This window comes from Pistacia vera, unplaced genomic scaffold (genome assembly GCF_008641045.1).
Source record: "Pistacia vera cultivar Batoury unplaced genomic scaffold, PisVer_v2 Contig212, whole genome shotgun sequence".
NCBI lineage: Eukaryota > Viridiplantae > Streptophyta > Magnoliopsida > Sapindales > Anacardiaceae > Pistacia > Pistacia vera.
Window position 1 is genome coordinate 176325 of NW_022196016.1, and position 26427 is coordinate 202751.

Genomic DNA, 26427 nt, shown 5'->3' on the forward strand with positions numbered 1-26427 from the left:
AGAATGCCAATATTTGACTCTTATATTTTGTGGTTAATTCTTTAAGGCCGCAATGCTAATGTGGGTCATTTTGGAGTCTCGTGTCTCAGAGGATGTTTGTGCTAAAAATGCATTTTAGGTGGTGAGAAAAGCATGTTGGCATTTGACATTTTTCACAGAGCTGGCAAATCTATGGTTTAGCTTGATTTTAGCCTAGTGTTGTTGCTTTGGTCATTGGCTTTTTTTTTTTTTTTTTTGGGGGGGGGGGGGGGGGGGGGGTGGTTGTTGGTTAAGGTGTCCTCTTTTTTTCAGGGGGGGTGTTTTTTTTTTTTTTTTTTGTTTTTTTTTTTTTTTGGGGGGGGGGGGGGTTTCTTATTTTTAAGTTTAGATGAGTTGTTATAAGTGGGAGTGGACAACTATTTGTATTCAAAGTTGTGGTTTGTGATGGGCACTTTCCTTGATTCAGTTACAGACAGTGAAGCAGGTCTGTTGCTATTTACAGCAGAAAATCAAAAGTTGTGGTTCTTTCCACAGTTACATGAGTGGAAAGGGTTCATTACTATTATTTTTAAGGTTTACAATTTGTTTTTAGTCTCCTATGGTGGTTCTTTTCTTATGTTGGTTGGCAACCTCTTATGAGACTGGCGCTTCAAATTTATCCTAGATATTGTACATTCAAGGTCTGAATTTTACCAATATTCATTGCAAGAACAAGAACCTTTTTGAAATAGTGGAAACAATTTCTATCTCTAGCAATAATTTTCCTATTGAAGATCTTTGATATTAGCTTCGTTGCAGAATGACAATTCCCACATACTCGAAGATTTTTCACAATTCTGATTGTTGTCCCTGCTTAATACTAGTCAAACCAAAAGCAATTGCCAACTTTTCACTATGATGATTCAAGGCTCCTTCCTTCTACTCCTCATCCATGTCATACAACACTTCCGATGTATCAGGAACAAACCCATACTTCTCAAGAGTGTATCCATTTCATCTAACATCTCATATATTTGTTTGCACGGAGATGTACTTTGTCGCCCATAAGAAACTCATGAACTACACTGTCCACCTCAATTGAGCTACAACCAGGAACCTTCTTCATTCCCTTGTCATTTAGCCTGGTTCTTATCCTTGCTACATCGTCCCATCTACCAACTCCTGCATAGATGTTTGATAATAACACATAAGCCCCAGCATTTTCTGGCTCCAGTTCAAAGAGATTTTTGGCATAAAATTCACCTAGTTCCACATGTCCATGAACCTGGCAAGCTCCTAGCAAAGAAGTCCAAATTGCTCCATCTGGCTTCATTTCCATAATTCCTATCAGAGCCCCTGCTTCATCAAATAATCCAGCATGGCCTAGAAGATCTATCATGCAACCATAGTGTTGCAATTTTGGTGAAATTTTGTAATCTTGGATCATTGAGGTAAAGTATTGGCGTCTAAGATCTAGAAAACTAGCATGTGATATCAGCAAGCAGATAAGATACCAACAAATGTGATATCATCTGGCTTGAATCCTTCACTGATCATTCTTGAGAAGAGTTCAATAGCCTTATCTGCATTCCCATGCATGCCTAACCTAGATATCATTGCATTCCAAGAAGCCAAGCTTTTGGAACTCATGGTGTCAAAAACTTGTGCTGCTGCCTCTATATTTTCACATTTAGCATACATGTCAACAAGACTTGTCCAGAGGGATATATTGTTTAGTTTTTGGAAGTTCTTGTCTATATAAGCATGAATCCATTTGCCAAGATCAATCGCACCTAAATAAGCACAAGCTGGAAGAATGCTTAAAAAGGTGACATCATTAGGCTCTACATCTGATCATAGCATTTGCCAAAATAACATTAATGCTTCTTTGTAGTGGCTCATATGAGTATAGCCACCAATCATAATATTCCATGAAATAACATCCCTTTGCTCTATACTGTCAAACAATTCACAAGCCTTCTCCAAATCACCACATTTTGAGTACATATCAATAAGCGTAGTAACAGTATGAAGATTAGTACGAAGTCTATGTTCTTCAATCCAAGAGTGAACCTAGTTGCCCAACTCAAGAGAACCCAAATGAGCACAAGCGGGAAGGACAGAAACCATTGTGCTTTCATTAGGAACAACATTTTCATTACAAGTCTCTTGAAACACTTCTATCTCTAGCAATAAACACTTCTTAATGAGATCCTCCCAATTGCAACATTATATCTTATGTCTTTTGTGTTCACATTTGTTGGACGCCCACAAAAAAGCAAGTATACATTACATTGGCGTTACTTTTCCTTTATTAGTGTCTATAATAAAGGCATTTACTTTTGATAGTGTAATGAAATGAAATATATATTTAAACTGATAGATAAGTGTCCACTCCTGGAGTTGCCATTTTCAGTTTCCTGGAAGCTCTTTGGTGTAGAGATAATCCCAATTTGGGTAATGTTAGAGCAATTCGTTAATCTCTTGTCACGTCAGTTGAGAAAATAATGTGAATGTTTCAAGGCTTTATAAAATGGAACATGGCTGGTTTACTTGAACTAGAAACCAATATTACTTTCTAGACTCCCTTAATTGAAAAGTTGATAATTTTTCTTATAAAGTACTGCTCTGATGAAACCACAAAAAGCCTTTTTTTTCATACACGTGACAAGATTAGTTGAAAGTTTGATTGTATGATACTTTTTCTTTGTTTACAAAGTATGTTGGCAGCCTATTAGTTGTTTTGGTTTTTTTTTTTTTTTTTTTTTGCTAATATTTTGTTTATATCGATTGTGCAGATTATCTAGAGCGTAAACTATAAAGACTACGGGTTGCAGATTGTAAGCGAGAAGGTACCGTATTTCCCTGTAAGGGTGACAATAAGGTCGAGTTGGGAAGTTTTTACGAGAATAAGGGGGATTTTACAGGGAGTGAGGAATGGTGAAGACCAATTCAAAGAGACTTATTTCGGTCATTTTTTGGATATCGAAAAAAATTGGAAAAAGGCGTTCTGGGGGCAGGGAGTGCATTATATATTGCTGCAATCAGTAAAAAGCAAAAAAAAAAAAAAATGTGGTTCGTGATGGATGGAAATCCACTACATTTTGGGATGATGGAATATGCCTTGGTGACAGGCTTAAAATATGGGGAATTGCCAGATGCGGTTGAGCAAAATAAAATAAAGTAGAGTAGGGTAGCCAAAAGCTTGGCTAACAAGGTTTTGGGGGGGCGGGGCAAGTGTCTATTACAGGACAAGATTTAGAGGAGAGGTTAGAAGAAGGTGGGTTAACCTCTTCAGAGAACTTCTAAATCTGTTTGGTATTGTTTATATATTTGATCCTAATAGCTACTGACTCAACAAAAGCCGTTGATATGGATTGGGTGATGTTTGCAAGCAACTTGGACTTCTTTAATGCTTATTCGTGAGGACGGGTATCATTTAAGCAAACCATGGATTCCCTGCAACTAAAAGACATGGCGTTAAAGCACTCCTAATGGGTCGGGAAGAATAGACCGAGCACATACAATTTGTTTGGCTTCCCAAGGGCAATGCAGGTAATATTAATAGCTTTTTGTTATATTTTTTGTAATATATGTGTTTGAATTATGATTTGGAAATGTTTTTTTACAATGTAGGCTTGGATGTATGAGGTCGTCCCTGTCCTCGCTAAAGCAGGGGAGGGGAGGGGGAGGATGAAGACTTTAGATGAGCGACAGTAATTTCCTAGGATGTTGCGATGGCACGTCGAGAAGTGTACCCATTGGGATTATGACCAAATAGACATTGAAATTCTAGCGACTCGGGTAAGATTAAAGGATTAAGCTTTTGAATATGCACTTGCTTTAAAATGTGGCTTAATTCTGATTGATTTTGTTTCTTATTGCAGGGAGTCGTATGTCCCTTCCTCACCGCTACTAAGGGTAAAGCGGAAAAGTAGTATGTCACATCTTTCCAACCATTGGAGGATAAACCAGATGAAGGGATAGACCACCTAATGCGGGACCTAGAAAGGGTCACGAATGTGAGGGCAGTTGCAAGGCCACTACTTGAGAATGTGGTTGACGCCGAGGATGATGAAGCTCCAATCGGCGGGAGGGAGAAGGAGGAGGAGGGGGAGGAAGAGGTTTGTATGCCTCCACCCAATTGGCAAACCAGTACAACAAGTAACACTTTGCCGAGGCATCGGGGTCGGGAGAATAAGGTGGTTGGCCTCATAAACGGTCTGTTTGAGAGTTTTACAACAACCGTTTATCAGGGGTTTAAGAAGATGGAAGAGCGGATGAAAAGGGTAGAGGAGAAAGTGGATAAGGTGGAAGAGAAAGTTGGTAGGGTAGAGGAGGAAGTTGGTGGAGTATTGAAGGTGGTTGAAGTGCTACCTGGGCTAAAAAGAGAGAGCCGAAAGAGCAAGTTTGTCAAATCGCCTTACACCGTATTAACACATGAAAAGAAGAGGAAAATGAAGAAACAAATTGAGGAAGAAGCAAAAATTGAGGAGGTTAAGGAGATTGTTGGAGGAAGTGGGACAGTGATAATGGAGAAGGGTGAGGTGGGAGGCGAAGGAAGCGAGGATGTACAAATGGAGGAAGGGGGAGGAAATTGGCAAGCGAAAATGGAGTTAAAGGTCGATTTGTATACGCCAATAGAGAAGGAAAAGAAAAAACTCTTCTATGTCTATTACAATGAATCTGGAAGTGATGCCTGTAAAGTGTAAGACCGGGATTATCTTCGGGACTGGTTTGAAAAGACATAGAAGAGTTTTTTTTTTTTTTTTTTGGGGGGGGGGGGGGATGAAGACTTCGGATAAACGACAACAATTTCCTAGGATGTTGCAGTGGCATGTCGAGAAGTGTACCCATTGGGATTATGACCAAATAGACATTGAAATTCTAGCGACTCGAGTAAGATTAAGGGATTAAGCTTTTGAATATGCACTTGCTTTAAAATGTGGCTTAAATCTGATTGATTTTGTTTCTTATTACAAGGAGTCATATATCCTTTCCTCACCACTACTAGGGGTAAAGCGGAAAAGTAGTATGTCACATCTTTCCAACCACTGGAGGATAAATTAGATGAAGGGATAGATCACCTAATGCGATACCTAGAAGGGGTCACGAATGTAAGGGCAGTTGCAGGGCCACTATTTGAGAATGTGGTTGACGCCGAGGATGATGAAGCTCCAACCGGCAGGAGGGAGAAGGGGGAGGAGGGGGAGGAAGAGGTTTGTATGCCTCCACCCAATTGGCAAACCAGTACAACAAGTACCACTTTGCCGAGGCATCGGGGTCAGGAGAATAAGGTGGTTGACCTCATAAACGGTCTGTTTGAGAGTTTTACAACAGCCATTTATCAGAGGTTTAAGAAGATGGAAGAGCGGATGAAAAAGGTGGAGGAGAAAGTGGATAAGGTGACAGAGAAAGTTGGTAGGGTGGAGGAGGAAGTTGGTGGAGTATTGAAGGTGGTTGAAGTGCAACCTAGGCTGAAAAGAGAGAGCCAAAAGAGCAAGTTTGTCAAATCACCTTGCACCGTAGTAACACATGGAAAGAAGAGGAAAATGAAGAAATAAATTGAGGAAGAAGCAAAAATTGAGGAGGTTAAGGAGGTTGTTGGAGGAAGTGGGGCAGTGATAATGGAGAAGGGTGAGGCGAGAGGCGAAGGAAGTGGGGATGTACAAATGGAGGAATGGGGAGGAAGTGGGTAAGCGAAAATGGAGTTAAAGGTCAATTTGTATACGCCAATAGAGGAGGAAAATAAAAAACTCTTATATGTCTATTACAATGAATATGGAAGTGATGCCCGTAAAGTGTAAGACCGGGGATTATCCTTGGGACTGGTTTGAAAAGATGTTAATGATGGGCAAGTAGCTTGACGACTCGGTGAGTTATTTTCGCTTAATTTTCCTTATTTTTGCTTATGTTTTCCATGAGGTTTTGTATACTTATCATGTTGTTTTTATTTGATGCAGCACATCGATGAGGTATTGGCATTGATGAGGCTACGACAAAGCAGTAATGGTGATCTATTGTATCCCAATTATGCCATCACCGATGTGGCCTTTGGCCAAACACTAGTAACGATATATTGCAGTTTAATGAAAAAGGCCATTGGTAGAGGTGCAGCAAAAGGAGCCAAGCAAAAAAGATTGGGCAAAGAAGACTTGGACTGCGTCCCTGATGATTTTCAATTTGATGACAGGATCATGCAGTATGTAGGGGGGAAAGGCCCAAATATGGCCACAGTTGGGCAAAGGTTAAAAGAGTCTACTGCATCATCAACATCAAGGATATGCACTGGATAGCAGTCGTCACGCTTCTAAAGAAGAGGTTGCTGAAGATCCTTGACTGTAACCTAATTATTTGTCGAGACAGACAGTTGGAGACCGAGTTGGAGATACTGTTCGTGTTGTTCCCACAGCTGTTGTATGACGGCCGGATGTTTGAGCACTTCGGTGATCAAGTAATGGCGGGAAAGTGGCCACTCAAGCACTTTCCCGTCCCAACAAATGAGTCAAGGTAAATTTTGTATAAAACTAACTTACATAATACAATTGTTCTATAAGCTGATTCTAATGGTAATGTCTTCTTCTTATTGTAGTGCTAATTGTGGGGCATATGCCCTGAAATTTATTGAGTTCAACATGACTAACACCCCGATGGACAACTTGAATGACAAAACAATGAGCAACTATCGGGAGCGCTGGGCTATTGAGTGCTTCCATGGGCATATGGATCCCTTTTGAGTGACCAAAACCCAATCAAAAGGTATGGAAGTTGGACTTTGAATTTTGTAGTTTATGTGATGTTGATGTTGATACCTGGGTTATGGTGCTGATGCTGCAGGTGTCATGCTTATACAGAGCTTTACAGAAAGAGATAGACTCAGTGAACTTATCAATCTTGCACTCCATAACTTATCTTCTTTGGACGCAAACATTTTATGCAATAAAAGCTTTTGTTTCGGCTTCCCTCTGTTCGTGAAAGCGAGTGAGACTCCTACTTTAAGCTTAGTTTGGTTAAATAAATTAACAGATGGTGAAAGCAATAGTTGGGTTCGTGAAGAGAGAAAATTTAACTCCCCGGACATCCCAAGTTTCCATTTAACAAAATGGCCCTAAAAATCTTTTTGACTTTTTTTTTTTTAAATTTAGAAAAGCTGACGTGGCTACAGTTGTGCTTGATGATTTTGCGGGTTGTTGGCAAACAATGAAAGGAAACTTCTCAAAGTGGCTTAGGGTGTCACAGGAAACTTCTTAAGGAGTAAACGAAGTTTGAATGACTAATCAACAGATTGTTTGTGAAAATGGTTTTGTAGAGTTACAACTCTGCACATAAAACTAAATGATCTACGGTTATTCTATTACTGTTGGTAGTCCTTTTTTGTTTAATATTTATTATTATTAATAATTTTTTTCATTTCAATAGAATGAGAAAATAACACTTCGGTCTTTGTCAGTCAGCACCGTACAGAAAACTGAATGATTTATTATTATTCTATTATTTGTGTTAGTTCTTGGGAAAAAAAATAATTAAATACGATTCCTTCAATAAGAATACTTTCTTGCCAAGAACTAACAAACCAACTTCATCTTGCTGGTAGTGCGCCGATCTATAATTTTTCGGCTAGTTCCAGCCCAACTTCTTTGGTTGTAACTGGTCATCAACGACGGCCAAGGTATTGCCGTCGTTGATAGATTTGGCCGTTACTGGTCATCAACGACAGCCAAGGTATGGCCATCGTTGACGACCAAACATGGCCACATCTGGCCATAGATTTGGCCCTTTTCAGCCAGATCCACGGTGGATCTGGTTGGAAAAGGCCATCTCAAGGTACGCCCAGCCAGTTTTAGACGGTTGTGAGCTGATACAGTGACTCTGGCAACCCTCCAGTTGTGGTGACCGGCTGCCAGAATTTAATGGGTGAGTGGGAGTGTTTTTGTAACTTTAATATTTTCATTACAGGGGTGTTTAGTTATTTAACAAACCTAGGGGGTGTTTTGTTAATTTTCAAATCTTACACTGGGTCTGGCTTAAGCGATGATTTATATGCGTTTACACAGGGTCACTTAAGCGATTTTCTATCGCTTAAGCAATCAAGTCTGACGCAGAATCAATATCTACCAGATGCAAAATCGCTTAAGCGATATAGGGTCTCGCTTAAGCGATTCTTTGCTTTTACACAGTGTCGCTTAAGCGATCAAGTCCGATGCAGAATCAATATCTGCCAGATGCACGATCGCTTAAGCGATTCTTTGATTTTACACAGTGTTGCTTAAGCGATTTTAGATCGCTTAAGCGATCAAGTCCGGGGCAGAATCAATATCTGCTCAAGTGCATGATAGCCTAAGCGATCCGTGATATCGCTTAGGCGATTCTTCTCTTTTTCACTTGGTCGATGATTGCTTAATCGATCTTAGATCGCTTAAGCGATCATGTGATGGGCAGAATCAATATCTTTCTAGGTGCACAATTGCCTAAACGATCCATGATATCGCTTAACCGATCCTTTTAAGCGATCATGGGCAATACATACTTTTCCATCTTTTCTCCTGAATTTTGACAAACTAAAATTACCAACACATATTAATTCCATACTTTCTCCTCAATTTGACAACCTAATTCCAAACTAAAATCACTAACACATATTTAGGCCATGTAACAAGAATACTAAATATAACGAATGATTTATTCAAGGTAACAATAAAATTTAAAACATCAATAATTGAAAACAATAACTCATCAACGGTTGGCCTTGGCAACTCCCTGAATTTTATCCTTCTTCGAACCTGATTTTCTGGATCTGCATGTGATTACTTCTGGCAACTGCTTCTCTTGTAGCTAGGTTGCTTGCAAATTGAGCACTTATTCATCTTTCGGGGAACCTAAGAGGCTGATGGAATACGCTTAACTCATTTTCTCCCCTTTGTTGTCTTCTTGAATAGCGAATGGATGATAATGTCAGCCAACTCTGGCGGCACTACCCATTGCTCTTCTGGAGGTACTAGATATATCGTTTCTGAATAAGCTAGCATGTAGTGATTTGCTATATAGAGAGGGGAGCAAAGTTCCATGTTAATTCTTCAACCAAAATCTAGCTTCCGTTGGTGTTTCAGTGCTGCTAGTGCATGAGGACAAGGTAAACGTTGAATATCAAGCACTTTACAGCTGCAAGTTTTACTAACAAGGTTAACTAGGGCATCCAGACTATAGTCACGCACAGTGAACTCTTAAGCATTAAGAAGATAGGCAAACAGTGCATTTGACAGTTCCATACATTCTCGTAATAATTTTTCAGCTGACGGAACAAGGGTTGTAGTAAAATTATCTAATTCCGTACGAGCTTATGGAACCACCGTGACAATGTCCTTTGGATTGCATCAAAAAGTGCAATGGAAACTCTCTTTCTATTAACAACTTTGAATTTATGGCTCAACTATGTTCGTGGTCATGACATCAAACCTTCTTCCAAGAAAGTAAGCTCTACTCCATCGCTCGAAACCAACATCATGCTCAACATAATTAGCAACTCTATCATCCTTGATTCGGATTTGCTGGAAGTGCTCCTCGAACTCATCAACCCGATAAGCTTTTTCTGCCATGTAGTATGTCTGAAGAAGGCCAGCACACTTAAACTTTTGTTTTATGTTCTCACCAAGGTGCCTCATACAGAATCTGTGATGTGCTTGAGGGTAAATAGTGGTAATCCCCCTTCTTTATAGAGTTGTGTCTATCGAATATTATGCATAACTTGTCACTGTCAGGCACTATCGTACGTAATTGTTGAAAAAACCAAGTCCACGACTTGTCATTCTTAGAGTCAACCACACACCATGCAACAGGATATGTGTGATTCTCACTGTCCTGTGCAGTGGCCACCAACAATGTACCTCCATACTTTCCTGTCAAAAAGCAACCATCAACAACCAACACCTTTCTCATGTTTACAAAACCCCTTATAGTAGAACCGTAAGCAACAAAAAAATGTTTAAACATCATATTCCTATCCCACTTCAAAGCCGTCTTGCTACCTTGGTTTGTCAACTCAAGCATATAACGGTACGTTTCTAATACTGCGTACCCGTGCCCTGGCGTGCCCCTCACAAAATCTTGTGCATGTTGTCTCCCTTTCCAGCATTTCCAGTAACTAATAGCACATCCCAACTCTGTGCCTACAAGTCTCTGAATGTCTTTAGGAGATGGACATTTCCCTTCAACGAACTGACTTTTGACAAATTGTCCAATAACATCAGTGGACGCTTGTCGATGCTCACCTAAAATATGTCCTAAACCACATGTGTGCTCACGGGTATATGTGCTAAGAATAAATTTTTGGGACTTCGCCAACCTTCTACAATAAACTCGCCACTTGCACTTTCGATCACGACATGCAACCGTCACAACCAATGAATTTGACTTTCTAGTGATGAACTCAAAATTACCTCTCACGGCAACAAGTTTTAGCTTCCTCACCACTTCCTCTTTGTTGTCAAATAAATATCCTATGCGCAACTCCGATCCATCTGTAAAAATATGAGCTAATTCACTACTACCTGCAATTGCCCCCTTTGAACCTGCATTAACAACCATAGTATTCTCTTCCTCACAAACTACACCTTCTGCATAATCTATATTTAAAGGAATCTCTACATATGCGGGAACATGTACAGGGTCCTCCTCCTCAACATTTTCATTCTGCCGCCCATGACCAACCTCTTCTACATTGTCCTCCTCACCACCCAATTCACCGTCTACTCTTGATTTTTCAACTAACAAATCAATGCCCTCGTAGTTCAAATTAAAACCAGGCAAATCTCTGCCAACATCATAGTAATCCCCTTCCTTTTAACCAACTTCCAACGGTTTTTCTACAAAAGAAACCCTTAAAATCGGCCTCGAACCATTATCGGCCACATCAATCATATATAACTTCACACTTTCATCTGACTTTAATATAGCAGGAGATACCTTACAATGTTCAGGAACTCTGCTTAAAGCATATTTCACAACTATATCACTACGTGAGCAACTCATATTACCTTTTCTAATTATTTCATCAATCAACTCATCAAAACTAACCTCTGTGCTCACAGCAATTTGTATAACTTATTTGCTCTTCCTAATCCACTTCCAGCTACTTTCTTCCTCCACCCACTCACCAAAATATTCAACACCCAAAACAACTTGTCCTATGTCTAATAATAGCCAACTACCTATAATGTAAGAAAAAAAATATTCTTAACTAATGTACTAAGGGTTGAAATATTTTAAAAAGCATCTGCACAGTCGCTTGACAAATCTGGTGTATCGCTTAAGCGATCTGATATATCGTTTACTGGATCGCTTAAGCGATCCAGTATAAATAAGCATGATCGCTTAAGCGATCTTATGCCATTTATTGATCGCTTAAGCGATCTGCTGCTATACACCAGACTTTTAGTAGATCGCGTAAGCGATCTTATGCCATATACCTGATCGCTTAAGCGATCTATCTGCTGCATTACTAGACGTATCAGATCGCTTAAGCGATCCATCATATCCATAACACATTTTCAGTCCTCTCCACCTACGATTGGTGCTACCACCCCCAGATACCCACAATGCAAGAAAATTTTCAACAAATTTCACTCATTTCAACTTCCATTACATCAAATACAACCCAACAACTTAAACAACTAAATCAAAATCATAACCCAAACCCGATCCATCATTAAATCTTTGTAAATCGAAATATAAAATCGAAAGGGGAGATACACATACCTGGACGAAATGTCAGGAGGAGGAGGAGGAGAATCTGTATTGAAGAAGATGTTAATAGTGGAGGAATGCATTAATGTGACGGAAGGAAGAAGAAGAAGGTGTTTGGGTTTGTTTGTAAGAATTTCGACTCTTTGAAGATATATTATAATTTTTAAAAGATTACATAATTATTCATTAATCCTAATTAACCCCTAATCATGTTTAATTAAGTTCAATAAAAACATTTACAAACTATAGCCTTTTAATTAAACTTTAACTTCAAATGGCCTTTTTATAAAATTCCCCTCCTTTCTTCGAAGGTTGGGTAAAGACCTTTGAAGACGACTTTACTTCAATCATTTTTTAGATTGATATTGATATTCCTAATTTTTATTTAACTTTTGAAATATTCAAATTGAATGCTTGAGCTTTGACAAACCAAACTAAATATCTTCAATATTTTTGGATCTACTGAAATTCTTGACTTCATTTTGCTTAATTCTTTTGTGTTTTTCTTTAGAGAAATTATGTCTATCGTTGGTGAGGCCTTTCTGACTGCTTCTATTGACATGCTGTTCAAAAAGTTGGATTCAACTGCACTGTTGCAGTTTGCAAACCAGGATCTAATCCAAGAAGATCTTAGCAAGTGGAAGAAAATATTGTTGAAGATTAAGGCAGTGCTTCACGACGCAGAGGAGAAGCAAGTGAGGGAGGAGACAGTGAAGATCTGGCTGGCTGAACTTCGGAACTTGGCTTACGACGTGGAAGACATGCTGGATGAGTTTGCCACTGAAGCTTTGCGGAGAAAATTGTTGAATGATCCTGATCAAGCCAGCACAAGTAAGGTACGGAAGCTAATCCCTTCCTTCTGTAGCTCCTTGAATCCAAGGACTGTAAAGTTCAATTCCATGATGATGTCCCAAATAAAGGAGATCACTACCAGATTGCAAGATATTGCAACCCAAAAAGACCAACTGGGTTTGAGAGAATATTCAGGAGGAAAGTCCAGAAATGCCAGACAAAGACTACCCACATCCTCTTTGGTGAATGAAGCCAAAGTTTTTGGTAGGGAAAGGGATCACGAGGCAATAGTTGAATTATTGTTGAGGGATGATTTAAGTACCGATGATGGAATCCCTGTTATTCCTATAACAGGGATGGGTGGGGTGGGCAAAACAACTGTTGCTCAACTTGCTTATAATGATGTTAGATTGGAAGGACATTTTGATCTTAAAGCTTGGGTTTGTGTTTCGGAAGAATTTGATGTTATCAGGATCACAAAAACAATCCTACGTTCCATTCACAAAACTATAAATAAGGGAGACGAGAAAGATTTTAACAAGCTTCAAGAGGAACTGAAAAGAAAATTGTTTAAGAAGAAGTTTTTGTTTCTCTTGGATGATATTTGGAACGAGAATCCTAATGAATGGACTGTCTTACGCCGTCCATTTGAAGTTGGGTCACCAGGAAGTAAGATTATTGTCACAACTCGTAATGAAGGTGTTTCGACAATGATGGGTACTCTTCCAGCCTATCCAATGAAAGAGTTGTCAAATGAAGCTTGTTTGTGTATATTCACACGGTGTTCATTGGGAAGAACAGATTTTAGTATGCATCAACACTTAAAAGGCATTGGCAAGAAGATAGTAAGCAGGTGCAATGGCTTGCCTTTGGCAGCGGAAACCTTCGGTGGCCTTTTACGTGGTAAACTCAACTATAGTGATTGGGAAGAAGTGTTAAATAGCAAAGTATGGGATTTACCAGAAGAGAGAAGTAACATTATGTCAACTTTGAAGGTAAGTTACTATTGCCTTCCTTCTCATTTAAAACCATGTTTTGCATATTGTTCAATATTTCCAAAGGGTTATGAATTTCCAAAAGAGGAGATTATTTTGTTATGGATGGCTGAGGGCCTGTTGCAGCATAAAGATAAAAAGAAGCAGATGGAAGATTTTGGTTGCAAGGTTTTTCATGATCTAAAATCAAGGTCATTTTTCCAACAATCAAGTAAGGATAAATCACGATTTGTGATGCATGATCTCATCAATGATCTTGCTCAATGGGCTGCAGGAGAAATATACTCTAGGATGGATAATAAGTTGGATCTTGATGTCGGACAATGTGGAGTTTCTAAACTCTTCGCTATTTATCTTATATTCATGAACCATATGATGGTGTTAAAAGGTTTGAGGCCTTCTTTGATGCCAAATTCCTACGAACCTTTTTACCAGTGGCTTTGGCTAACTTGCATCGGAGTTATTTGACTGGTAAAGTTTTTCGTATATTGTGAAAACTACAATACTTGGAGGACTTTATCTTTGCGTGGATATGATATTTTTTAACTGCCCAATACGATTGGTGAATTGAAATATCTGCGGTACCTTGACCTTTCACACTAAAATCGAAGCTTCATCAGAATCCATTAGTACTCTTTACAATCTAGAAACACTTTTATTAGAGAATTGTTATTTTCTAGAGAAATTATGTGAAGATATGGGGAACCTAATAAATCTGCATCATCTCAATAATTCTAATGCATATTCACTAAGGGAAATGCCTCTCAGAATTGGTAACGCAACTGGTCTCATTACACTGCGAAACTTTGTTGTAGGCAAAGGTAGTGGGTCTATATTAGGAGAGTTGAAGTCCTTGAAACACATCAGGGAGAGGCTTTGTATTTCTGGACTGGAGAATGTGCATGTTCTGGATGCCAAGAAAGCTGATTTAAATGGCAAGAGCGGCCTTAATGTGATAGTTCTAGAATGGAGTAGCAGTGCTGGTGATTCAAGAGAGGAAAGAAATGAAACACGGGTGCTTGACTTGTTACGACCTCATCAAGGTTTGAAAGAGCTCGTTATCAGTGGCTATGGGGGTACAAGTTTTCCGATTTGGTTAGGAGATTCCTCTTTCTCGACTTTAGTACGTCTCACATTGGAAAATTGTAGCAAGTCTACTGATTTGCCATCAGTCGGGCAACTGCCCTTGCTCAAGTACCTCGCTGTTAGCGGAATGAAAGGAGTAAGAATTGTTGGTTCAGAATTTTATGGTTGTTCCGATCCTTTTCCATCTTTGGAGACTCTTTATTTTGTGAGTATGGAAGAATGGGAGGAATGGATTCCTCATGGATACGATCAAGAAGCTCGAGGGTTTCCTCACTTGCGAGAACTTTCTATCATAAGATGTTCTAAGCTGGTAGGAAGATTGCCAGAAAGTCTTCCTTTACTAGAAAGGCTTGTCATTAGAAGTTGTGAGCAATTGCTGATTTCAGTCCGAAGTCTTCCATCACTCTGCAAATTAGAAGTTGAAGGATGTAAACAGGTGGTGCAGAGAAGTACAATTGACCACAGCCCACTAAACCCTGCGGTTCCGACAGAGAGGTTTACAAATGGGTTATCAAAAGTAGAAGAGCTGAAGATGGTAGGATGTAAAGATCTGACATCTTTGTGGCAGAGTAGAACTGTATTTCTTCAGGATAATGCCTCTCTTTGCCGATTGGTGATTGAGGATTGTCCCCAGCTTTGTTCCTTGGTGGCAGAGGAAGAAGAAGAGCAACAACAGCAGGGATTGCCTTGCAAACTTCAATATCTAAAATTGTCTAGATGTGAATACTTTGTAAAGCTACCGCAAGCAATTCTCAGCCTTAGTTCTCTTACAGAGATACATATCAAGGACTGCCCTATACTTGTTTCGTTTCCTGAGACTGGTTTGCCACCTCAGCTGAGAGTTGTTGAAATTTCGGAATGCTATGCACTTAAATCCTTACCAGAGGCATGGATGTACAACAGCAATACATCTCTTGAAAGTCTGTCTGTTCACGCTTGTAATTCTTTGACATACATTGCGAGAGTTCAGCTATCTTCACATTTAAAGCGGCTAAGAGTCAATAATTGTGAAAATTTATGGACTTTGGTTGACGAGGAGGGAGTTTCAATAATGCACAAGGAAATAAGCTACTGTGTGAACAAAAGAAATCCCTCTCTTCTTGAGTACTTGTATATTGAGAGTTGTGATTCTCTCACATCGTTGTGGTCAAAAAGTGAGTTACCAGCCGCACTTGAATACATTGAGCTTTGGAATTGTGAAAAACTTGTTTCCTTATCATCAAGTGAGAATCTACCTGAGGCTCTTAAATGTCTCAATATCTATTGCTGCTCAAGGCTTGAATCGATAGCAGAACGATTGCAAAATCACACATCTCTTGAAAGAATTATGATTTCTTGGTGTAATAATATTAAAGTGCTACCTTATAATCTTCACAAGGTCTGTCATCTTCAAGAGATCACTATACAAGGCTGTCCAAGTTTTGTTTCCTTTCCAGAAGAAGGTTTGCCGTCAATGAACCTGAGAAAGCTCGAAATATCCAACTGTGAGGAACTAGGGGCCCTCCCGAATCGTATCCACAATCTTACTTCTCTTAAAGATATATCCATAGGATGGTGTCCAAGTATGATCTCTTTCCCTGTAAATGGCTTTCCCACCAGCCTCGCTTCACTTTGCATTGAAGATGCAAAATTCTGTAAGCCATTATTTGATTGGGGGTTGCATAGACTCTCTTCTCTTACAGATCTCACGATTGATGGAGGATGTCCAGATGTGGTGTCATTTCCACTGGAAGAGATAGGAATGATGCTTCCTACCTCTCTAACTTGTTTGAGAATATCCAATTTTCCAAATCTGGAATGCATATCCTATGATATTCGAAACTTAACTTCTTTGGAGAAACTCTCTCTGTATAATTGTTATAAGCTCAAATCCTTTCCAGAGGAAGGCCTACCTTCTTCACTTTTGCAACTAAAGATTACCAGATGTCCGATACTAAAACAAAGGTGCAAAAAGTATGAAGGACGCTATTGGCCCATAATATCACACATACCTTACATCCAAATAGATATTCATATTCATGGAGATGTCTACAATTACAATGGGCCGAAAAGACAACAAGAAGGAAGAAGGTCCCTTTCAAATTTCTCTATAAGAAGGTATACTTATTTTCCTAAGTATTTTGATTGTCTAAAATTTGAGTTAAAAATTTTACATTATGTGACCACAATAATAGTTAGCTGGTTTAAATATTTTCACAAAAGCCATAATTAATGTCAAAAGTATTGCTTGTATAACTGATGTGGTATTGCAGCTGCTAAATAATTTACCTAAAGAAAGTCACACGTGACCAGATTTCCCTAACCTTTAAAACTTTATGCAATTTAGTTTGTTCAGATGGTGGGTTCATTTAAGAATAGCTTGATTTTCCCCTTTCTCAAATTTATTTTATACTTTTGTGTTCGGATCTAGGACAGGCAATGAAGGGGTTGCCGAGTTGTTTTATTTAGCATTTAAAACGTATAGAAGTACTCCAGTCTCCAGATTCTGTCCCAGTGTATATTTTTGGTTTTCTACTGTAAATGCAGCTAATTACCGGTTGTATATTCTTTTCAGATAAAAAATTTAAAAAGTCCCTTAGTTATGAAATTTAATACGTCAATATAAATGATATACATAACTATAAAACTTTATAAACATATACATTGTATCTTGGTTTTCATATTTGAAATGTATGGAAACCAATGGATGTAATAAGAATTCGGCGTGGTCTCTCCAGACTACTAGTCTTAACTTCATGGTATAGAATACTATTGTAACAATTGGATTCTTTGCTATTCTCTTGATTCTGTTAATCTATTTCACAGTCTAGATTGTTCCAGCTTTTAGTGCAAAAACACTGTAATCGTTGATTTTATGACTTGGTGCTTTTCTCATTTTGCAGCTGTTGATGAGTGCTTCTCAGCAAGCTTGTGCTGCTCTGCCTGTCTTGTAGCTTTGCATTGTATTGCCAAGTTTCTTCTCGGCTAATATACTATAAACAGGTTCCTCTTTCTTCCCTGCTGCTGATCCTATATCAGCACAAGTTAATCCTGGTTGTTACTCATTTTTGTAATGCATGAGATTTATGTTTGTAGTTTGAGTTTATGGGTACTGAAGGCATTTTTCCCAATACTTGTCTGCATTGGCATGCGATTGCAATGCTGCTATTTACTAAATGGAGGCTGTTCCAGGTGGTTCAAGTAATGACTTGGATTGTTCTTTATATCCTACGGTTTCCTCGATTGCAGCTGCCACATTATGCTGACATTCTGTTTGCATATTTGATTTGTGTAGGAGTTGCAGTCCTGCCAGAAATTTTTGGCTTAAATGTTCATCTCAGAGTGGTGTGTTGCAAGGTTTTATTTATTTTCTCCATATGCATTTTTATGCTGCTGCATTGAGGCTTTGCTCTGGCTCAAACGTGGGTTCTGTACAGCTGTTTATGTTTTATGGTTGCTGAAACCGTGGCTTGGGTGGGGTTGGGCTGCTGTATTTGTATTCATCTTGGAAATAGTGAGGTTATTATATGAGATTCTACATACAAGGTTGTAAGTTGTTACCCTTGAACATATTTTTATTTTTCAATAATAAGAATTAACTTCAGACTCCTAGTCTCTACTTTATGATAAAAAAAAAATCATATCATTTGAATTTTCCTGTTCTCTTGATCATGTTTGTCAATTTCAATAGTCTAGATTGTTTTTAGCGTGCTTTTCGCGCGAGAACACAGTGATAGTTGGATTTATGTCACTCTGCCTTTCTGGTTTTGTAGCTGCTGAATACTAAGATAGATGCTTGTCAAAAATCTTGTGCTGCTGCGCCTGTCCTGCGGCATATTACTTGCTGCTGTTAACTCAGATGGATTTTGTGGCTGACTTCCTTCTTGATGTGACAAACAGGTTACTCCCTACTGCTGGTATTATTGTTCCACAAGTTTGCTCCTGGTTGATGTTTCTCTGTTTTGTAATGCTTCGGCTTTCTGTTTGCAGTTGCAGTTAGTTCATGGGCAGTTCTGGGTCATACAGTATATGCCACTTGCTGCTGACTGGAGTCTGAAACCGATTGAATTTGTAGATTTCATATCTCTAAGCTGTTGCTGCTGGCATTTCTCCAATACTCGTCTTGCTTGGAGTGGGATAGCCATTCTCTTATTTACTAACATTAAGGTTGTTCCAACTTTATATGGTCTTGTATAGTAGAGATTTAGTTGGCTTTTCCTGTCCTACCTTTCCAGGATTGCGTTTTCCAGATTTTGCTGAGATTGTCTTCTACAGGTTTGCCTTGTTTGTCAGTTGCTCAGATTGCATATATTGGATTTTGGTTGTAAATTCATCAGGATATTAGCTCTGTTTGTTAGTTACTCCGTATTCACCAGTTACTACGAATATCTACATAAATCAGCTGTAAAGAGAGATTCCAATTTGCTAGCAGTGTTGACAAATTATTCTAGATATTGTTGCTGATCTTTGAAATGTTATCCGAGATTTGTCCTCAGTATTTGAGTTAGCGCTGTACTTTTCATTTTGCATTTCTGTTGCTGAATTGTGGCTTGGGCTGTTGTATTTGAATACACAGCAATTTTTTCATGCCAAACTTACAGTTTATGCTATTTCTAAGTTTTCTGGAAATCTTCATCCACTCTTTATATACTGCCAGTGATGAAATTAAAACAAATTCAATAGACTTCTATATCAAACCAAACTCAAACCACCCTGTTTTCAGGTTTTGAAAAAGTAGTACATTATTAGTTTATTTTTAATCATTTCTTTAGATAAAGCTAAAGTTAACACATCCCCAAATCATTGAGGGTTTGTTGCAGCATAAAAATAAAAAGAAGCAGATGGAAGATTTTGGTTGCGAGTTTTTTCATGATCTAAAATCAAGGTCATTTTTCCAACAATCAAGTAAGGATAAATCATGATTCGTGATGCATGATCTCATCAATGATCTTGCTCAATGAGCTGCAGGAGAAATATACTTAAGGATGGATAATAAGTTGGATCTTGATGTCGGACAATGTGGAGTTTCTAAACTCTTCGCTATTTATCTTATATTCATGAACCATATGATGGTGTTAAAAGGTTTGAGGCCTTCTTTGATGCCAAATTCCTACGAACCTTTTTACCAGTGGCTTTGGCTAACTTGCATCGGAGTTATTTGACTGGTAAAGTTTTTCGTATATTGTGAAAACTACAATACTTGGAGGACTTTATCTTTGCGTGGATATGATATTTTTTAACTGCCCAATACGATTGGTGAATTGAAATATCTGCGGTACCTTGACCTTTCACACTAAAATCGAAGCTTCATCAGAATCCATTAGTACTCTTTAGAACCTAGAAACGCTTTTATTAGAGAATTGTTATTTTCCAGAGAAATTATGTGCAGATATGGAGAACCTAATAAATCTGCACCATCTCAATAATTCTAATGCATATTTAGTTATTCACCAAGGGAAATACCTCTTAGAATTGGTAATGCAACTGGTCTCATTACCCTGCCTAACTTCGTGGTGGGCAAAAGTTGTGGCTGTACATTAGGGAACACATTAAGGAGAGGCTTTGTATTTCTGGGCTGGAGAATGTGCATGCTCAGAATGCCAAGAAAGCTTATTTAAATGGCAAGAGGGGCCTTAACGTGATAGTTCTAGAATGCATTAGCAGTGCTAGCAATTCAAGAAAGGAAAGAAATATACAGGTACTTGACTTATTACGACCTCATCAAGATTTGAAAAAACTCGTTATCAGTGGCTATGGAGTTACAATCCGAGTTGGTTAGGAGAGTTCTCATTCTCGAATTTAGTAAGTCCTACATTAAAAAATTGTAGAAAGTGTACCGATTTGCCATCAGTTTGGCAACAACCCTTACTCAACTACCTAGTTATTAGAGGAATGGATAGAGTAAGAATATTCGGTTCAGAATTTTAGGGTTGCTCAGAGCCTTTTCCATCCTTGGAGACACTTTGTTTTGAGGATATGAAAGAATGGGAGGAATGGATTCCTCGTGGATATGATCAAGAAGCTCAAGGGTTTGCTCACCTGCGAGAACTTTCTATTATAAGATGTTCTAAGCTGGTTGGAAGATTGCCAGAAAGTCTTCCTTTACTAGAAAAGCTTGTCATGAGACGTTGTGAGGAATTGTTGATATCAGTCCCAAGTCTTCCATCACACTGCAAATTAGAAGTTGAAGGATGTAAACAGGTGGTGCAGAGAATTACAATTGACCACAGTTCACTTAACCCTAGGGTTCCAACAGAGAGGTTTACAAACTGGTTATCAAAAGTAGAAGAACTGAAGATGGTCAGTTGTGACGAGTTGACATCTTTGTGGCGAAGTAGAACTGAATTTCTTCAAGATAATAGCTCCCTTTGCCGATTGATTAACTTCAGACTCCTAGATTTTACTTCATGGTTCAAAAAAGAATCATAACATTTGATTGTTTCCTGTTGTCTTGATTCTGGTAGTCTACTTCAAAGTAATAGTTGATTTTATGACGCTGTGCTTTTCTGGTTTTGCAGCTGCTGAATACTGAGATGGATGCTTGTCAACAAGCTTGCGCTGCCTGTCTTGCATAATATTAACTTGCTGCAATTAATTCATATTGGATTTTGTGGCTGACTTCCTTCATTAAAAAAACAAACAGGTTCCTCCTTACTGCTGGTCTTATTGCTGTAAAAGTCTCCTCCTGGTTGATGTTTCTCTGTTTTGTAATGCCTCGGCTTTTTGTTTGAAATTGCTGCGAGTTCACAGGCAGTTCTGGGTCATACAGTACTAGAGTCTGAAACAGAAACTGCAGGTTTCATCTCTCGAAGCTGCAGCTGCGGCCGCATTTCTCCAATACTAGTCTTGCTTGGAGTGGCATTGCTGTTATTGTTTTTCTAGCCGGATACGGTTTTGTGTAGTAGGATTTCAGATTTGGTTGGTTTTTTGTATCTTACATTTCCTGTATCGCATATGCCAGATTCTGCTGAGACTGTCTGCATATTTGCTTTGTTTATTAGTTGCTCCAATTGTGTATTATGGATTTGGTTGTAAATTTAGCAGGATTTTGCCTTTTCAGTGATGTACTGCGATGGGTACTTTCTGGTATTTGAGTTTTCTAGTAAAAGCCGGAAGTTATTATAAATAGGTAATATTATTTGTACAAACTCTTATACAAAGGGAGTTTGTACAAACTGATGTGACATGTTACAAAACAAGCCATATGGTATTGAGACCCACATAACTTAATGTCACATTAATGTTATGTGAATCATCATGGCACGTGGCACTTATATGATATGCCACATCACTTTGTATAAACTCTCTTTATACAAAGAGTTTGTACAAATAACTTTACCCACTATGGCTTTTGTCTAATGCTTCATATCAAAAGATCGGTTTAGAAATTCATTAATTCATTATAATAAAAAATCCTCCAAACTTGGCAATCTTCCATGTAATAAGAATGTTGTCATTAAACAATTGTATCTTGAACAAGCTATAAAACATGTCTTTTCTTATATTAACACTATACCTTTAAATTTTGTTGTAACCTTTCTCTGCTCTACAATTTTATAATAAATTTACAAGATTATAGCACTAAATTTATTGACACATCTTGGTATTCTTGCAGAGAAGTAATGAAATAAAGTTCATATTATTTTCATGAAATTATTGCTACGGTGATAGGTATTACGACTAAATTAAAAAATAAAAAATCAAAGACACTTCTAAGAGAAAATTAAAGCTTCCAAATGCTTTAATTTTTTTATTTATAATCAATAGTTTGAGTGAATCATTAATGGATGAATGTTGATAACAACTGTTAATTCTTATCAAATTCTTTTTTACCATTGATCAAGAGGATGTTGACAATATAGAAAAAAATGACCATGGAAAATTCACCACTGTTCGATGGGGATGAACACAGACACTCTCTAAGGTGAAATGTTGTTTATTTTTATTTTTTTCTTCTAATATAAAGAACTTTATGAGTATTTACATTGTAATAGGAATTATAGGGTAAAATAGGAATTTACAATAAGAGAAAAATTAATAAGGTCTCTAATGAAAGTAACAATAAACGAATAACTAAACTTGATCTACCCTTGTTTCCATTAAAACTGAAATAATCTTCTATTTTGATTTTAACTTCATTTGCTTGCTTTGTAGTCTTCTTTGGTGTTAGTCCCATGTACGTTTCTCTATTTGTTTGTTGAGACAATGAAAGGATTAACTAAAAACTTGATAAACTTTGACTTGATCTAACCTTGCTTCCATTAAAACTGAAATAATCTTCTACTTCGATTTCAACTACTTATATAATTTCCAGCTCTAATTTAAAGAAAAAATGGTTACCACCATTTATTAGTTTCCTCCAATATTTCATTATACAAGAAACGATGCATAAAATTAGGAGTTAAACTAAAACTACACAAAAGAACTTTATTCTAATTTGAAATTAAACTAAACAAAATTGAGGTGATGATATTTGAACAATAACAACGAAACTAAATATTGATAAGAAGTAAGTTGTGAAAGAAAACAATAAAAGGCTATAATATAAATGAGTAACTCATGATGTTATTAACAGTTGTAAAGATGTTCAGTGAAATCCCATGAAGAAAAAAATAAATGTAATAACATATTTATTGTTTAAATCATGACATAAATCAAGGATGACTCCCCATCAGTTCCAACCTTCCCTCAGCCAACCCGCCCACCACTTGTTTGACCAAATTCCTCACCCAGCCATTTACCCTTTGAAATGTAGAGGGTTATTTGAAATTTTCATTCATTTCAAATTTAGGGGGTGTTTGTTTAAGCTTAAAAGTTAGTCAAACTAGTTTATAAACTCTAAAATTAAGCTGACCCGTTTGTTTATAACTTTTTTGAACTTATAAGTTGAGCCTATAAGCCAAAAAAAAAAAAAAAAAAATTTGGGGGAGAGGTACTTTTTTTTTTGGGCTTATAAACACTCTGCTTATAAGCTAGTTTGACCAAGTATATTACCCTTGTTTAATTTTAAAATTCCATAGTATACCTTTGTTTTTATATTTGAAATAGGTCATATTACTATCTGTTTGTATTCAATTTGTGAAGCAAAAATCTTCTTCCACGAAGGGTTAAGGGTTCACTGCTCTCTCTTCATCAAGGTAAATACCTTAATTGTTCTTGTAATTTTCTAGTTTAATGGTGGAATTTAGGGTTTAGAGCTTTTTGTTTAATTCAATATATCATTGTCTCTGTTCCCTTGTGTGATTTTTGTAGTGATTTGATATGACCTATTCGCTTGATTTTGAGTTGCACGTTGAACTCTCTAGGTTTCATTAGCTTTAAGCCTTTAACATTATTCTCAATCGGCTTAGATGTTTTGTCAATAGGAGGTAGTCGAAGAAATTCTATCACGGAATACATAAAATAAGAAGAAAAAGAGTATTAATGCATAATTAACGCACCAAGTCCTTGCTGATACCCACTAAAGTAATTTGCTTGACAAAATCTGTCTTCCTTGATTTATGTCATGATTTAACCAATAAATATGGTTTGAAGCCCACACGAGGGATGTCGGTATATGAGGACGTAGGCATATTCTTGATGATTTGTGCTCACAATTGCGGGAATAGATTGATTCAAGAAATATTTAATCATTCTGGTGAAACCATTCATAACCATTTCTATAGGGTGTTGATTGCTTTACTTCTTTTAGCTAAAGATATTATTAGACCACATCCACAATACAATGGAGGAAAGGGAATTCACAAACCACAAAATCCAAAATCCAAACCTTTCGATGTAAGTAACGATTATTATGCAATATATATTTTTTCAAAGTATTATTATTAATTTGATTCATGATTATAATTGTATGAAGTAGTAATTTTTATATTTTTTCATGTTAATAGGATTGTATTGGAGCATTAGATGGCACACATGTGAAAGCTAAATTGCCTCAGGGGGAAGAAATACCTTACATTGGACTTAAAGGGTATCCTACTCAAAATATTCTTGCAGTAGTAGATTTTAATATGTGTTTTACATTTGCATGGGCTGGATGGGAAGGTGCTGCACATGATTGTCGCATATTTTCTAAGGCACTCCGTAGAGAAGAGTTAGGATTTCCCCATCCAACAAGTAACAAATATTATTTGGTAGATGCTGGATATCCCCATACGTGGGGATATATGAGTCCATACAAAGGAGAAAATGTAAGATATCACTTGGAAGATTTTCAACGTGCTCAAACAAGGCAATTACGTGCACCAACTGGAAAGAAAGAAAAATTCAATTATCTACATTCGTCGTGCAGAAATATTGTTGAATGAACTTTTGGTGTGTGGAAAGCACGTTGGTCTATTTTGAGAGATATGCCTACCTTCCATATTGACACACAACGAGATATTGTGCTTGCGACTATGGCAATTCACAACTACATTAGAAAAAAGAACACACCAAACATGGCTTTTCAAGTAGCTGAGAATGAAACTTATATGTCTTTATTAGATGGAGATGGAGCACTCTTGTCAGATGGAGATAATGCTTTTACCAATGGTGAAAATACTGCTTATTGGATGGCTATACGTGGTTTGATTGCAACTGAAATTTGTACCGTGTAGTTATTCTCATATGCAAATTGAATGGATTAATATGATTCAATTGAGACATGAATCGAATATTTTGATTGAAATTTTATTTTTTTGAATATAATTATAATTCATTATATTTATTCATTAGTTTATTTTGTATAAAGAATCTAAAAACTTGGGATATTGGTAATTTATTTTGATAATATTATAGTAAAAAATTAAGTTAATATAATTTATTATTTGATAAAATAATATAGTACCCTTTTTAGTCATTTTATAATAAAATGTATTTATAAGCCATATTTTACCAAACACGTCAACTACTTATCAGTCACTTATAAATACTTTAACCAAATACGTAATTGCTTAAAATTTTAAATGCTTATAAGCTAATTTTAGCTTATAAGCACTTATTGTTTATAAGTTAATTTTTATAACCTTAGACAAATACCCTCTTAATATAATTTAAATTACCACTTTAACTATTAAATGAAACATAAACTGTTAATTTAAGGATGATAATATAAAATTTATGAAATTAAGGATGGAAATTTACTATTTCGTTAAACCTTGAGTGGGAACATGTTGTTTACTCTTTAAAAATAAGTGTTAATGCGACCTAGGCTTGGCGTTTGGCGTTAAACGCTTCTCTCCCCAGTTTTGAGATACTAACGCTGTCACTCCCAAGTAGAAGTTGTCAATTAAATGTAACAAAGCAACAGAGATATTAACACTGGTCACTCCCCCATGAAAGTTATGGCAGTCAAATGTAACAAATTAACAAGTAGAATAACTTTTGAATAGGCCAATTGCAAGCGTTTTAGCAAAAATAGTCGACCATTTTGAATTTTAACCGTTTCTCTTGCAAATAAAAGACTGTTTATTCATAAAAGTAAGACTACATTTAGGCCGACTTTTCATCCCGACTGACATAGAGTGTTACGTGATTGGCTTTGGGACTCTCCACGTTGCACTCCACATCAGTCAGAATGGAGGATTGGTCTGTAGAATCGATTAATATAGTATTTTTCTATTCATAATATCTTTTTAATGGTTGTTCTTTGATATACCATGTTGCACTCCGCATCAGTAGGATGAAGAATCAGTCTATAAAATCGGTTCGGCTACACAATACACTTAAGTCTTAACTGATAAAATCACTATGCTGTAGGGGAGTACTGGTTTTGTTAAATTGGAGTGGATGATATTTTCACACTAGGCCTAACCTGATTGTACATGTGGGGTAACGTTACCTCGTAAATTTAACTAATTCCTCACGTGAACCCTCCTTATCCGAACTCAAACCACTT

The 26427-nt window shown here is 37.3% G+C and overlaps 3 protein-coding genes and 1 pseudogene across 6 annotated transcripts; 3 read left to right on the forward strand and 1 right to left on the reverse strand.

Annotated features, from left to right (window-relative positions):
- Positions 1-668: 668 nt before the first annotated feature.
- LOC116129485 lies at positions 669-10539 on the reverse strand (annotated as a pseudogene).
- Positions 10540-11718: 1179 nt separating this feature from the next.
- Positions 11719-13952, forward strand: LOC116129486 (putative disease resistance RPP13-like protein 1). Its single transcript, XM_031415226.1, has 3 exons — positions 11719-11807; positions 12209-13484; positions 13551-13952. The coding sequence occupies exons 1-3, from the start codon at positions 11719-11721 to the stop codon at positions 13950-13952; spliced, it is 1767 nt and encodes a 588-aa protein (XP_031271086.1).
- A 229-nt stretch (positions 13953-14181) lies between these two features.
- Positions 14182-15575, forward strand: LOC116129487 (putative disease resistance RPP13-like protein 1). The gene is made up of 2 exons (XM_031415227.1): positions 14182-15490; positions 15541-15575. The coding sequence occupies exons 1-2, from the start codon at positions 14182-14184 to the stop codon at positions 15573-15575; spliced, it is 1344 nt and encodes a 447-aa protein (XP_031271087.1).
- Positions 15518-18063, forward strand: LOC116129429 (putative disease resistance protein At3g14460). Of its 4 annotated transcripts, none has more exons than XR_004127920.1 (3): positions 15518-16667; positions 17453-17741; positions 17845-18063. XR_004127920.1 is itself a non-coding variant. In XM_031415166.1 (2 exons), exons 1-2 carry the CDS (start codon positions 15622-15624, stop codon positions 17457-17459), a joined length of 1053 nt encoding a protein of 350 aa, XP_031271026.1. In that variant the 5' UTR covers positions 15518-15621; the 3' UTR covers positions 17460-18063. The 4 variants fall into 4 exon arrangements, 1 of the variants encoding a protein (XP_031271026.1); XR_004127919.1 differs by having other exon boundaries at positions 17453-17552; positions 17646-18063; XR_004127921.1 differs by having other exon boundaries at positions 17453-17552.
- The last annotated feature ends 8364 nt before the right edge of the window (positions 18064-26427 follow it).

Excerpts from the sequence above, each read along its gene's own strand:
- LOC116129487 (XM_031415227.1), top strand. The coding sequence starts at position 14,182 with ATGGGGAACCTAATAAATCTGCATCATCTCAATAATTCTAATGCATAT. Across the intron at positions 15,491-15,540 it reads CAGCAATACATCTCTTGAAA|CTATCTTCACATTTAAAGCG; the intron begins GTCTGTCTGTTC and ends GCGAGAGTTCAG.
- LOC116129486 (XM_031415226.1), top strand. The coding sequence starts at position 11,719 with ATGTCAGGAGGAGGAGGAGGAGAATCTGTATTGAAGAAGATGTTAATA. Across the intron at positions 11,808-12,208 it reads ACGGAAGGAAGAAGAAGAAG|AGAAATTATGTCTATCGTTG; the intron begins GTGTTTGGGTTT and ends GTTTTTCTTTAG. Across the intron at positions 13,485-13,550 it reads ACATTATGTCAACTTTGAAG|GGTTATGAATTTCCAAAAGA; the intron begins GTAAGTTACTAT and ends ATATTTCCAAAG.
- LOC116129429 (XM_031415166.1), top strand. The coding sequence starts at position 15,622 with ATGCACAAGGAAATAAGCTACTGTGTGAACAAAAGAAATCCCTCTCTT.